The 13,999-nt window shown below is 39.4% G+C and overlaps 1 protein-coding gene across 1 annotated transcript in view; it reads left to right on the top strand.

Annotated features, from left to right (window-relative positions):
* The window catches only part of LOC109876911 (zinc finger protein 420-like), a 54,442-nt gene that overhangs the window by 18,211 nt on the left and 22,232 nt on the right, over positions 1-13,999 (top strand). Inside the window, 3 exon segments of the mRNA XM_031811084.1 lie at positions 9,032-9,163; positions 9,336-9,697; positions 10,342-10,512. Of these exon segments, the coding sequence (XP_031666944.1) occupies positions 9,032-9,163; positions 9,336-9,697; positions 10,342-10,512 (665 nt within the window).

Genomic DNA, 13,999 nt, shown 5'->3' with positions numbered 1-13,999 from the left:
CTTGGAACATAGCAAGAATGAAAGGAATCAATTGATCATTGAATGCTTTATAAAACTGTCACACCCTGACCATAGTTTGCTTTGTATGTTTCTATGTTTTGTTTGGTCAGGGTGTGATCTGAGTGGGCATTCTATGTTGTGTGTCTAGTTTGTCTGTTTCTGTGTTTGGCCTGATATGGTTCTCAATCAGAGGCAGGTGTTAGTCATTGTCTCTGATTGGGAACCATATTTAGGTAGCCTGTTTGGTGTTGGGTTTTATGGGTGATTGTCTCCTGTGTCAGTGCCACACGGGACTGTTTCGGGTTTACACGTTTGTTGTTTTTGTAGTTTATTCATGTATAATTTTCATATTAAAAACAAACATGAATTTCAACCACGCTGCATTTTGGTCCTCTTCTCCTTCGACGGAAGAATCCCGTTACAAAACTTTATAAAACGTATTAAACTATCACTTCCAGGTGACCTATTGTCCTCAATTTCAGATAACTCATCATCACAAAAATCCCTGAAATCATTATCTATCTTCTTAGCAATGTTTGCTACCGTGTCTAAGAAAAGATCCATATTGGAAGTTGACTGGGCTGATGTATACAGATTCTGATAAAACTGGGCAACATACTGAGATTTCTTCTGGGTTTTCATTGGGAGTTTATTAATCATTCATTTACATATGGAAGTCTTTTCGCCTGCCCTTTTTTCTAAATTAAATAAATATTTTGTATTTTTCTCTCCCTCTTCCATCCATTTTCTTCTTGATCTTACAAACGCTCCCTGGGCCTTTTCCTCGTAGATACAGTCTAACTGCATTTGTAATGATGATAGCTCCAGTAATTCCTGATTAGTTAAGTTTTTTTGTTGTATAATCCATTATTCCCTTTATGATGTCATATTCTTTCTCTCTCTTGGCACGAGCAATTTCTTTCCCCATTGAAATAGCCAAAAGCCTTATATCAAATTTCATAACTTCCTAACGTATTCATAACACAGGCACAATTCCAGTATTTATCAATAATTGCTGCTACTTCCTTCTTAAATACTTAATTCTCTAGTAAAGTCATTAATTTTCCAGTAACCTTAACTAACCTTTTTTGTTGACAAACCATGTATATTTCTCTTTATTGAGATCCCTTTGTGGTCTGTTAAAATTGATGGTTCAATCGAGACTGTATCAACCTTGTCAGCCATATCTTCAGATATCAGCCAGAAATCAATATGGGATTGTATAGATACATTTTTGGTACTCCATGTAAACATAATCGTATCTGGGTTCTTATGTCTCCAAATATGTAGAACACCTACTAACCTTAGACATATATTCCTTATCTCACAAACAGAATTGCTGTCCTTAGGAGGCCATCTATCTAGATTATCATGTAATACTGTGTTAACATCTCCACCCCATATCACTTTTGCCAATGGAAATGTAATTTGCTTATTTTCCTCTGAATGTCTCTAAATAAAATACAGTACCTTGACTTGTTATTGGAAGCATAAGTATTTACAACAATGAATTGAATGTGGTTGACATCTACTAATAGTATAATCCATCTCCCTGTATTATCTGCTTCATCACTCAATATGTGACCCTTAAAGTTGGCTTTTAAACACCTGCTGAGCGATTAGTACCAAATGAAAACCAAATATCATTCCCCCATTGACACTTCAAAACGCAGTATCTGTGGAACAGGCATGAGTTTCTTGAATGAAATAAAAGTCGGCACTCTTACCCTTACAATACAAAAATAAAGATTTCCTTTTTAAAATATTACCGATTCCCCTGGCATTAATAGAAAAAACAGAAATTGACGTTTATTATCACAGTGACTATATGAATATTATTAAACTTGTATACGTTCACATGAAGCGGGTTCTCGCAAAAATAAACGTTTTTACTAGTTGCAAATAAAAACAGTCCTTTGCAAGTGGTTGACCTAAATTATATATATATTATATATATATATATATATATATATAGTTTTATACAATTGCAAATAACATTGTGCCATAGATTGGTTAAACGAATAGCCATCAAGCTAACATTAAGTGTCCGTGTGGATTTCCCTGCCATAAATAAAATATATCTAAAAGAAAGCTTGGATCACACAAACAAGGCTCTTTCCTCAAGAAATATAAAGTTGTATCAGATGCAAAGGAAACTCAGTCCTGCACAACTCACTTGATAAATCCAGCAGTCAACAAGCTAGGCGTCAGCGTGAATTTCCCTTCCATTAACAGAAGCCTTGGCTCCCGCAAAGCATGCACTTTTCCCCTCCTTCCTTCCTTCCTTCCTTCCCTTCCTTCCTTGCTCTCTCAATCATCGGCCACAGACGATTCAGAGCTTATTTGTCAAATGCTGTCAGATCCTCCTTGAACCTCAGGTTATTGTTCTTTAAATAGTCATTTTTCTTTGCACTTTTCCATGTCATATCCCTCGCTGTCCTGGAGATGAATCTCATGTTCACTGGTCGTGGTGGCTGGTTGTTTTCCGCATCTCTCAGCCTACCCAGGCACTGCATTACATCCAGGGAACCTGCAACATTTCGCCCCTCCTCCGGGACTATTGCCCTGTAAATGTCCTTCACTCTTGCTTTGATGTTCTCGTCAGATTTTTCTGCTATTCCATAAATTCGAAGATTCCATCTCCGACCATACCGGTCATTTTCGTTTACCTTTGACTCCATTTCGGGGAGTTTCCTCTCTTGCTTTGCAACCTGAATTTTCAATGTTGCTGCTTCAGAGTTTATACTTCCTCGGCATTGAAATCAATCTCTTTCTTCAGGTTAGCGATGCTGATAATGTTCTTTTTCACCAAATCCATGATGTCATCTGCGCTCTCTTTGATTTTAGCCGTGAGGATGCGGACGATGTTGTCCTGTAACTGGCTCAGTGATGGTTCACTTCTCAGCTGCTTTGGAAGTTGCTCCTTGTTTGGGGTATTCGGGTATGAACACCGCACCTTTTTTTTTTACTCTGCAAGCATATGAGTGAGTTTCAGCAAAGCCTATTTTCTCCTTGGAAGTTTAAAGATCCATTATCTCAACAACAGTTTGTTTATGTCATATTCCACGCTACTAGCTATGAACACATTAGCTAGCTAACATGACTAAACACGCTGTGTTGTATGGTTATATATAATTGTTTTGTGAGAACTGCAACTGGCAGGTCAGCCCTGGAGGATAGTATTGGCTGCAAGAAGTAAGAGAAAAAAATAACATCTGGTTGTTTTTAATTAAATGACTAGTTATGGCATTGCTTGCCAGAATAAAAATTTTAATTAATATTTTTCCAAACTGCGTTACCCACTCCAGTCAGCAGATGGCGATGTGAGTTTTTCAGGTGATGCTTCTTGCACGTCACGTACAATCTAGTGGACGGGACAGGAGGCTTCTTCAACAGCGACAAAAGGCTTCTGATTCAACCAACGTGGTGGTTTACTAGCGAACATTAAACCGAAACATTGAAGCGTTTAAGACACATCTTGTGTATATTATTCTTAGTGTTTTAAACACAAGTCTGTTTACATATCTACTCGTTCATTGAAACGTAGATTGCTTGTTAAATTAGCTAATGTGGTAAATTGATACTGCACGAGGCTAATCGCCCGAAACATGAGCTCACTGATCTCGACGGAGAAAGAAGCTCTGGTGAAAGGAGAGGAAGAAGCTTTCAGGATGAAAAGGGAGGAAGAGGAGGCTATCGCATTGAAAGAAGAAGAGGATGATATTACAGTGAAAGAGGAATATGGGAAAGAGGTTGTGGAAGAGGAGGTAGAAGCTTTCAGAATCAAAAAGGAGGAAGATGCCATAACATTGAAAGAAGAGGAAGAACCTTTTGGAGTAAAAGAGGAAGAGGAGGATATCTCAATAAAAGAGGAGGAGGAAGACGTTTTGGGAGTGAAAAAGGATGAGGCTGAAGATTCGATTAAGACCAGTGAGTACTGACTTAAAAACGGGCAAAAAAATATGCATTTCTTGAACTAATGAGGGGTTTGAAAGGGGCATTCTACTGAAGTTCTACAATTTAATATGTTGTTCAGTTCTCAATACATTGTTAAAGGTGCTATCCGTCATTGGTACATATTTAGACTTTTATATTAGATTTATTGAAATATCCACGTAGTCCACGTTAAAGTGCACTTCATAAAACAGGCTTTTCAGAATTCAACATTGGTGCATAATTTATACTTAAATTATCAAAGGGACGCAAAGGGCACCCATTTCGTGGAACAACCCTTTTACATTTGCAACACAAACAATATTTTAGGAAATCACGATGAAAGCTGCCTTTATAGGCACTTTTTTTATACACATGTGATATTTATTGTCAATCAGTGTTCCTTCCTAAGTGGATAGTTTGATTTCACAGAAGTGTGATTGACTTGGAGTTACATTGTGTTGTTTAAGTGTTCCCATGAATTTTTTGAGCAGTGTACAATGCTATTTCTCTGTAAACAAATGAACAACAGACTTTCAGCATGCTTATAGAGAAGGGCACTCAACATGTACTGCACTGACACAAATGACTGATGACTGGTTGAGATAAATTGATAACAAGAAGATTGTGGGAGCTCTATTGTTAGATTTCAGTGCAGCCTTTGATATTATTGACCATAACCTGTTGTTTAAGAATGTCTGTGCTATGGCTTTTCAACCTCACCTCTGAATCCACATTATGGCAATCTACTAGAACTGAGGGTTTTTAATGGAAGCTTCTCTAATGTCAAACATATAAAGTGTGACGTACCGCAGGGCAGCTCTCTAGGCCCTCTACTCTTTTCTATTTTTACCAATGGCCTGCCACTGGCATTAAACAAAGCATGTGTGTCCATGTATGCTGATGATTCAACTATATAAGCATCAGCAACCACAGCTAATGAGTTTACTGAAACCCTTAACAAAGAGTTGCAATCTGTTTTGGAATGCGTGGTCAGTAATAAACTGGTCCTGAACATCTCTAAAACTAAGAGCATTGTATTTGGTACAAATCATTCCTCAAGTTATTGACCTCAGCTGAATCTGGTAATGAATTGTGTGGCTGTTGAACAAGTTGAGGAGACTAAATTACTTGGCATTACCTTAGATTGTAAACTGTCATGGTCAAAACATATAGATTCAATGGTTGTAAAGACAGGGAGAGGTCTAGCCATAATAAAGAGATGCTCTTCTATTTTGACACCACACTCCAAAAAGTTCTGCAGGCTCTAGTTTTGTCTAATCTTGATTATTGTCCAGTCGTGTGGTCCAGTGCTGCAAGGAAAGACCTAGTTAAGCTGCAGCTGGCCCAGAACAGAGTGGCACATTTTGCTCTTAATTGTAAACAGAGGGCTGATATAAATACTATGCGTGCCAGTCTCTCTTAGCTAAGAGTTGAGGAGAGACTGGCTGTATCACTTCTTTTTATAAGAAACATGAATGTGTTGAATATCCCAAATTGTTTGCATAGTCTGTAAGGGAATTCTGCCCTATGTGCACAGAAGAGACCACAGGAAAACTTATTTGATCAGAGGTTAGTTTGTAAGGATAATAAGGATTGCAACCTGGAGTTTACACTTACAGCAATTTGCAAGCAACACTCAGTTCAAAAGATGGTGTTTTCCCTTTCTATCCCCTACTGAGGATCACCCCGCCCAGGCTGATGTCCCTTAACTTTAATACCATATAAGTTTGTGTGTATGCATTGATATGTAGGCTACGTGTGCCTTTTACAAAATGTATGTAGTTCTGTCCTTGAGCTGTTCTTGTCTATTGATGTTCTGTATTATGTGTCATGTTCTGTGTGGACCCCAGGAAGAGTAGCTGCTGCTTTTACAACATCTAATGGGCATCCTAATAAAATACCAAACTCTGTTATTCTCTCTGATCTCAGAAATAAAGAATCTTGGTTTGACTTGGACTCCAGCAGATCCTTATTTTATAATATCCACCTCAACTCTTCCACGGATTGCTGTTTCATCATTGTCTCAATGAAGACTTCTTTGTTTTACTTTCCTGGGGTCATTTACAAGCCTCCCACTGGTTGAATAAATGTTGTTTCCACGTCAAATTAAAAAACATCTTTAACATTGATGAACCTTCACTATCTTCATCCCTAAACTAGCAACATTAACTGATGTCTCAATGACCTTCCTGGCCTTATGAAATCCTAGCTAAATACAATGTTGGCACCAGTTTTCATGTCTTTGGTTTTGTAAACATTTGTTTTGTTGTCTCTGATTGAGAACCATACTTAGGTAGCCTGTTTTCCCACTGTTAGTTGTGGGTGGTTGCTTTCTGTTTTTGTGTATCTGCACCTGACAGAACTGTTTCGGTTGTTAGCTTTGTTGTTTTGCATTTTAGTGTTCAGTTTCGAATAAATAATATGAACATGTACCACGCTGCACCTTGGTCCTCACCTTCTTCCTATGAATGCCGTTAAGATGGGTCAATGATTTTAATTAGAATATAGCAATGATGCTCTCTCCTCAATCACTTACAGTTTCTTTGGAAAGTATTCAGAACCCTTGACTTTTTTCACATTTTGTTACGTTACAGTCTTATTCTAAAATTGATTAAATAAAACAATTTCCTCAACAATCTACACAAAATACCCCATAATGACAAAGCGGAAACAAGCTTTTTTATAAATATTTTGCAAATGTATTAAACACAAAATTATTTACATAAATATTCAGACCCTTTGCTGAATGAGACTCGAAATTGAGCTCAGGTGCATCCTGTTTCTATTGATCGTCCTTGAGATGTTTCTACAATTTAATTGGAGTCCACCTGTGGTAAATTCAATTGATTGGACATGTTTTGGAAAGGCACACACGTGTCTATATAAGGTTCCACAGTTGACAGTGCATGTCAGAGCAAGAACCAAGCCATGAGGTGGAAGGAATTGTCCATAGAGCTCCGAGACAGGATTGTGTTGAGGCACAGATCTGGGGAAGGGTACCAAAACATTTCTGCAGCATTGAAGGCCCCTGTTTTAGCCCCCTGCAGTAAAAGGTTATTCATGGGGTAAAATGATCTGTTTGTCATCAGTAAAGGAAGCATAGTTAAAGAGTACAATGACCCTTTCAAAGACAGACATCCCCCGGACATCCCCCCCTGTAACTATTTTTTTTTAAATGATCTTTTTAGGTCGTTAGTAAAACAGATGTTTTCAAAGACACCTGGGGGCCCAGGTTGTTAATTATTTTGTGTCCATGTAGTTCCCCTGTGTGCAAGGGCCCCCTAGATTCACAACTTCTTAACCCTTAACATTCCCATCCAAGGGGAGAGAAAGAGGGAGAGCGAAAGAAAGAGAAATTTAGTACAGAGAAAGAGGGAGAGAGAAAGAGAGAGAGAAATTTAGTACAGTCATTTAAACATACATATTACAATTGTTAAAGTTTACTATGTAATATTAAATACATAATTGAGTCCTTGAATGAAGAGATGGAGATAAAACTGTCCAGTTTGAGGGTTTCTTGCAGCTTGTTCCCATCGCTAGCTGCAGGGAACTGAAAAGAGGAGCAACCCAGGGATGTGTGTGCTTTGGGGACCTTTAACAGAATGTGACTGGCAGAATGGGTGTTGTATGTGGAGGATGAGGGCTGCAGTAGTTATCTTAGATAGGGGTGAGTGAAGCCTAAGAGGGTTTTATAAATAAGCATTAAACCAGGCGACTGGTATACAGAGACAACCAGTTTATAGAGTATAGAGTGCAGTGAGGTGTCGAATAAGGAACATTGGTGGCAAATCTGATGGCCGAATTGTAAAGAACATCTTGCCGCTCTTTGTATCCTACCATGACTATATCAACCCTACTCCATGTGTTGCCACTATCATGTATCCTACCATGACTAAATCCAACCCAACTCCATGTGTTGCCACTATCATGTATCCTACCATGAACAAGCTCACTTATGTTTGATTGAACATTTTGTACAATATGGATCTCACAGGAGTTTATCATAGAGACTTCATAGGTGTGGTAATGACCGGACAGAAAACAGTCTTAACTATCATTGGGGGATTGTGTTGCCACTATCATGTATCCTACTTGGCTGAAGCTTTGATCCAGTGGAAGAAGTATTGAGGAGCAGGGAGGTTAAAGGTCACTTCAGGAAACAGCTGTTACTCTACACTATCCCTAGATAATACAGTAATGAGAGAAAATGTATAGAATATTTATGGCTCTATAACATCTCTATCTATATATAACATCTCTATCTAATCCGTTTTATTGAACCTAATTCCATTTTCTCCATTTAGTTTTTCCAGGTTTCTGATTTGTCCCTGTTTGTCTGTTTTTGTCTCTAAATCACACTGTTAATAGAAAACAACAACATTGGATGTTCTAAGTCCACAACAAGACTTAAACCACATCAGGAGAACACGTTTGAAGTCTGAGAAAAATCTAAGACATGTTCATTTTTATGTGTAGATACCCTTTAATTGAAGTGACACCAGCAAGAGCCTTGCTTGGTTAGTGGTGTCTCTGTAGCACACAAGAGCCTTGCTTGGTTAGTGGTGTCTCTGTAGCACACATGTGATTGCAGAGTCTGCTGAACAAATCACTGGATTGATGCTAATAGTCATGGTATCATTCTGCCAGGGAGGCATAGACTACTTTGTAGTTAACATTTAATTCACAAGATTTGTGGGAAAGCTTTTCCATCAACCAGAAGATAGTTGTCATTAGCATCATCGCTAACAGCTACACATAGTGGATTATTAGCATCATCGCTAACAGCTACACATAGTGGTAGACAAATGCACTCAGACAGGGGCATTTCCTGGCTGTTTCCTCTTCAGGAACTTGAAGGAAAATACATATCACTTAGGCAAATTTAACGATGACTTGCAGGCAGTCGGTTCAGAATAACGATGACAAAAATGGAAAACTCTTTAATCTGTCACCTAATCCTACCTAACGGGCAGGTCAGCCCTGGAGTAAAGTATTGGCTGTAAGAAGTAAGAGAAAACATAACATCTGGTTCTTTTAAAATTTCTTTGCATGACATGGCTTACCAGAATAAATATTGTTATTCATATTTTTCCAGTCTGCGTTATCCACTCAAGTCAGCAGAGAGCGATATGAGTCTTTCAGGTGATGCTGCTTGCGTGACGTATAATCTAGTGGACGGAACTGGAGGCTTCTTCAACAGCGACAAAAGGCTTCTGATTCAACGAACGTGTTGCTTTGCTAGCGAACATAAAGTTGAGTCTTTGAAGCTCTTTAGGCAAATCATGTGTATATTACTCTTAGTGTTTTGAATATAATTATGTTTACCCATCTACTAGTTCATTTTAACGTCATTTGCTCGTTATATTAGCAAATGTGTTACTAAATTGATACTGCATTAGGCTAATCGACCGGAGCATGAGCTCACAAAGCTCGACCGAGAAAGAAGCTCTGGTGAAAGGAGAGGAAGGAGCTTTCAGGATGAAAAGGGAGGAAGAGGACGCAATCACATTGCAAGAAGAAGAGGATGATATTACAGTGAAAGAGGAAGATGGGAAAGAGGTTGTCAAAGTGGAAGGGGAGGAGGTAGAAGCTTTCAGAATCAAAAACGAGGAAGATGCCATAACATTGAAAGAAGAGAATGTAGTGAAAGAAGAGGAAGAACCTTTTAGAGTAAAAGAGGAAGAGGAGGCTATCTCAATCAAAAAGGAGGAAGACGTTTTGGGAGTGAAAGCGGAGGAGGCTGAAGATCAGACTACCACCAGTGAGTACTGTCTTAAAAACAGGGACACTATGTAGTTCTTGAAATAATGTATTGTTTTAAAGGGGCATTCTACTTCAGTTCTACACTTGAATATGTCGTTCAGTACTGTGGGAATTGTTTAAGGGATAATCTGCCATTGGTACATATGTTTTTGGGACTTCGATGTATTGAATTCTCATTCCCATGTGTTCTACATTAAAGTTCACCTCATCTAATATAACAGGCTTTTAAAATCTACTTAAAATATCAAAGGGATGTAAAGGCACCCATTTTGTGGAAATTAACCTTTACATTTGCAACACAAACAATATTTGACAAAATCATGATGGAAGTGGCCATTTTTGACATATTCATGCCTCTTGATTGTAATAGACGGTCATAAGTTTACCGTCTGTTTGCTGTTCTCGTTCACATAGGAGAGAGACGTGACTATCGTGGATCCTCTGGGGAGCATCCTGATGCTGACGAGGCAGAGAAGAGTCTCTCCAGATCAGATCACCAGATGGTACAGCTTGGTCTGGTCTAGCATACAGCTTGCTCTATCGGGGTCTGGGCTGGGTTTCTGTAAAGCACTTCATGACAACAGTGGCATCAGCATCCATAATGATATGTGTCTGTGTCCCCTCTTTATGGTTACCAGGACAACGCTAGCCCTTCCTCCCTCCTGGAGTCCCCGTGTCGTACCTCTCCCGGTAGCGCCTTACTGCTGGGTATGAAGAGGTTGTCTGTGCTAATGGTGGACTGCAGGAAAACAACGGGGCTGAGTGTAACTGTGAGAGGAGGAGAAGAGATGAAAGGATCAGATTTGACTCAAAGTAAGTGCTGTAGTTCAGTTTGAACAAATAAAATACAATCTGCCCACTGGTATCTGTTACCAGGACAACCAGCAGAGTTCTGTTAGTTGACAAGAAGATAGGCTGGTATCTGTTGCCAGGACAACCAGTAGAGTTCTGTTAGTTGACAGGAAGATGGCCTGGTATCTGTTACCAGGACAACCAGCAGAGTACTGTTTAGTTGACAGGAAGATAGACTGGTGGATATGGATGTTATGAATATCATAACACTGAAAAAGGATTCTACCAATGAAAAGAGAGGAACCAATAGACCATATAAAACCTTGATAAAAGTTAGCTTTAGAGAGGAACCAATAGACCATATAAAACCTTGATAAAAGTTAGCTTTAGAGAGGAACCAATAGACCATATAAAACCTTGATAAAAGTTAGCTTTAGAGAGAAACCAATAGACAATATAAAACCTTGATAAAGTTGGCTTTAGAGAGGAACCAATAGACCATATAAAACCTTGATAAAGTTGGCTTCAGAGAGACACCAATAGACCATATAAAACCTTGATAAAGTTGGCTTCAGAGAGACACCAATAGACCATATAAAACCTTGATAAAGTTGGCTTCAGAGAGGAACCAATAGACCATATAAAACCTTGATAAAGTTGGCTTCAGAGAGACACCAATAGACCATATAAAACCTTGATAAAGTTGGCTTCAGAGAGACACCAATAGACCATATAAAACCTTGATAAAGTTGGCTTCAGAGAGACACCAATAGACCATATAAAACCTTGATAAAGTTGGCTTTAGAGAGACACCAATAGACCATATAAAACCTTGATAAAGTTGGCTTCAGAGAGACACCAATAGACCATATAAAACCTTGATAAAGTTAGCTTTAGAGAGAGAGTTTCAAGATGATCCAATGTAAGCTGCTTGTTTTACAAAAACTTTTCCTTAAAAATGATGACCTGACTTTTTTCAATCTTTACCAACGACATGCCAACGACATTTGAGTAAAGCCAGTGTGTCTGTATGCGGATGACTCAACACTGTACACGTCAGCTACCACGGAAACTGAAATGACAGCAACACTTACAAAGAGCTGCAGTGAGTTTCAGAATGGGTGGCAAGGAATAAGTTAGTCCTAAATATTTCAGATTACCTTAAATTACAAGGCCTACTATGCTAATTCTGTAGCGGTATTGTTAGAGGGGGGTAAAGAAATATTTTGTTGGAGCGCCAGGCAGGTATTAACCCTAGTTATTAAAGTTAGTTATTACCTGTTATAACATTATTATTAAATATTATTAAAACTGAAAGGATGAGAGTAGAATAGAGTAGCGCTTCCAGACACATTCTAAACATGATGGAGTCTTAAAGGAGGACTGTAACATCTAATGATGAAACATTATGGAGTCTTAAAGGAGGACTGTAACATCTAATGATGAAACATTATGGAGTCTTAAAGGAGGCCTGTAGCATCTAATGATGAAACATTATGGAGTCTTAAAGGAGGACTGTAGCATCTAATGATGAAACATTATGGAGTCTTAAAGGAGGACTGTAACATCTAATGAAACATGGAGTCTTAAAACCTCTTATGGCTAGTGGAACCCCTCAACAACATTCCTCTGAAAAGGCAGAGCGCGAAATTCAAAATATTTTTTAGAAATATGTAACTTTCATACATTCACAAGTGCAATACACTAAATTAAAGCTTAACTTCTTGTTAATCTACCCATCGTGTCTGATTTCAAAAGAGCGTTACAGCGAAAGCACACCATATAATTATGTTAGGTCAGAGCCTCAAACACACACAGCCATTTTCCAACCAAAGAGAGGAGTCACAAGAAGCAGAAATAGAGACAATAAATCACTAACCTTTGATGATCTTCATCAGATGGCACTCATAGGACTTCATGTTACACAATACATGTATGTTTTGTTCGATAAAGTTCATATTTATATCCAAAATCTCAGGGTTTAAACACTGTTTCCCATGCTTTTTCAATTAACCATAAACAATTAATGAACATGCACCTGTGGAACGGTTGTTAAGACACCAACAGCTTGCAGACGGTTGGCAATTAAGGTCACAGTTATGAAAACTTAGGACTCCAAAGGCCTTTCTACTGAATCTGGAAACACCAAAAGAAAGATGCCCAGGGTCCCTGCTCATCTGCGTGAACGTGTCTTAGGCATGCTGCAGGGAGGCATGAGGACTACTGCAGATGTGGCAAGGGCAATAAATTGCACTGTCCGTACTGTGAGACGCCTAAGACAGCGCTACAGGGAGACAGGACGGACAGCTTATCGTCCTCGCAGTGGCAGACCACGTGTAACAACACCTGCACAGGATCGGTACATCTGAACATCACACCTGCGGGACAGGTACAGGTACCGAGACCTGTACTCTGGAGCGGGATCGATTTGGAGGTGGAGGGGCCGTCATGGTCTGGGGCGGTGTGTCACAGCATCATCAGACTGAGCTTGTTGTCATTGCAGGCAATCTCCAAGCTGTGCATTACAGGGAAGACATCATCCTCCCTCATGTGGTACCCTTCCTGCAGACTCGTCCTGACATGACCCTCCAGCATGACAATGCCACCAGTCAAACTGCTCATTCTGTGCATGATTTCCTGCAAGACCAGAATGTCAGTGTTCTGCCATAGCCAGCGAAGAGCCCGGATCGCAATCCCATTGAGCACGTCTGGGACCTTTTGGATCGGAGGGTGAGGGCCATTCTCCCCAGAAATGTCCGGAAACTTGCAGATGGGTTAACATCTCACTGCAAGTACTGTCAAATCTGGTGCAGTTCATGAGTAGATGCAGTGCAGTACTTAACCCCCCCCCCCCTTTGTTCAGGGACACATTATTCCATTTCAGTTAGTCACATGTCTGTGGAACTTGTTCAGTTTATGTCTGTTGTTGAATCTTGTTATGTTCCAACAAATATTTACACATCTTAAGTTTGCTGAAAATAAACGCAGTTGACAGTGAAAGGATGTCTCTTTGTTTGCTGAGTTTAGATTGGCGAGGGGGGAAAACAATTTAATCAATTTTAGAATAATGCTGAAATGTAACAAAATTTGGAAAAGGTGAAGGGGTCTGAATACTTAACGAATGCACTGTGTCTGTGTGTATACTGAACCAAAATATAAACAACAATTTCAACGATTTACAGCTCATATAAGTCATTCATTGTAAATAAATACATTAGGCCCAAATCTATGGACTTTACATGACTGGGCAGGGGAGCAGCCATTGGTGGACCCTGGAGGGCATAAGCCCATCCATTGCGGTGCCAGCCCCAGCCAATCAGAATTAGTTTTTCCCCACAAAAGGGCCTCATTACAAAGAGAAATACAACTCGGTGGCTGGTCTCAGACGATGTGGAGGTCCTTGGCTGGCGTCGTTATATGTGGTCTGTGGTTGTGAGGCCAGTTGGATGTACTGCCAAATTCTCTAAAATGACGTTGGAGGCAGCTTCGGGCAGAGAATTGAACATTC

Source organism: Oncorhynchus kisutch, unplaced genomic scaffold (assembly GCF_002021735.2).
Source record: "Oncorhynchus kisutch isolate 150728-3 unplaced genomic scaffold, Okis_V2 Okis01b-Okis20b_hom, whole genome shotgun sequence".
Taxonomy (NCBI): domain Eukaryota; kingdom Metazoa; phylum Chordata; class Actinopteri; order Salmoniformes; family Salmonidae; genus Oncorhynchus; species Oncorhynchus kisutch.
Note: the sequence above shows the minus strand (reverse complement) of the source record. Positions and strands in the feature narration are given on the sequence as shown.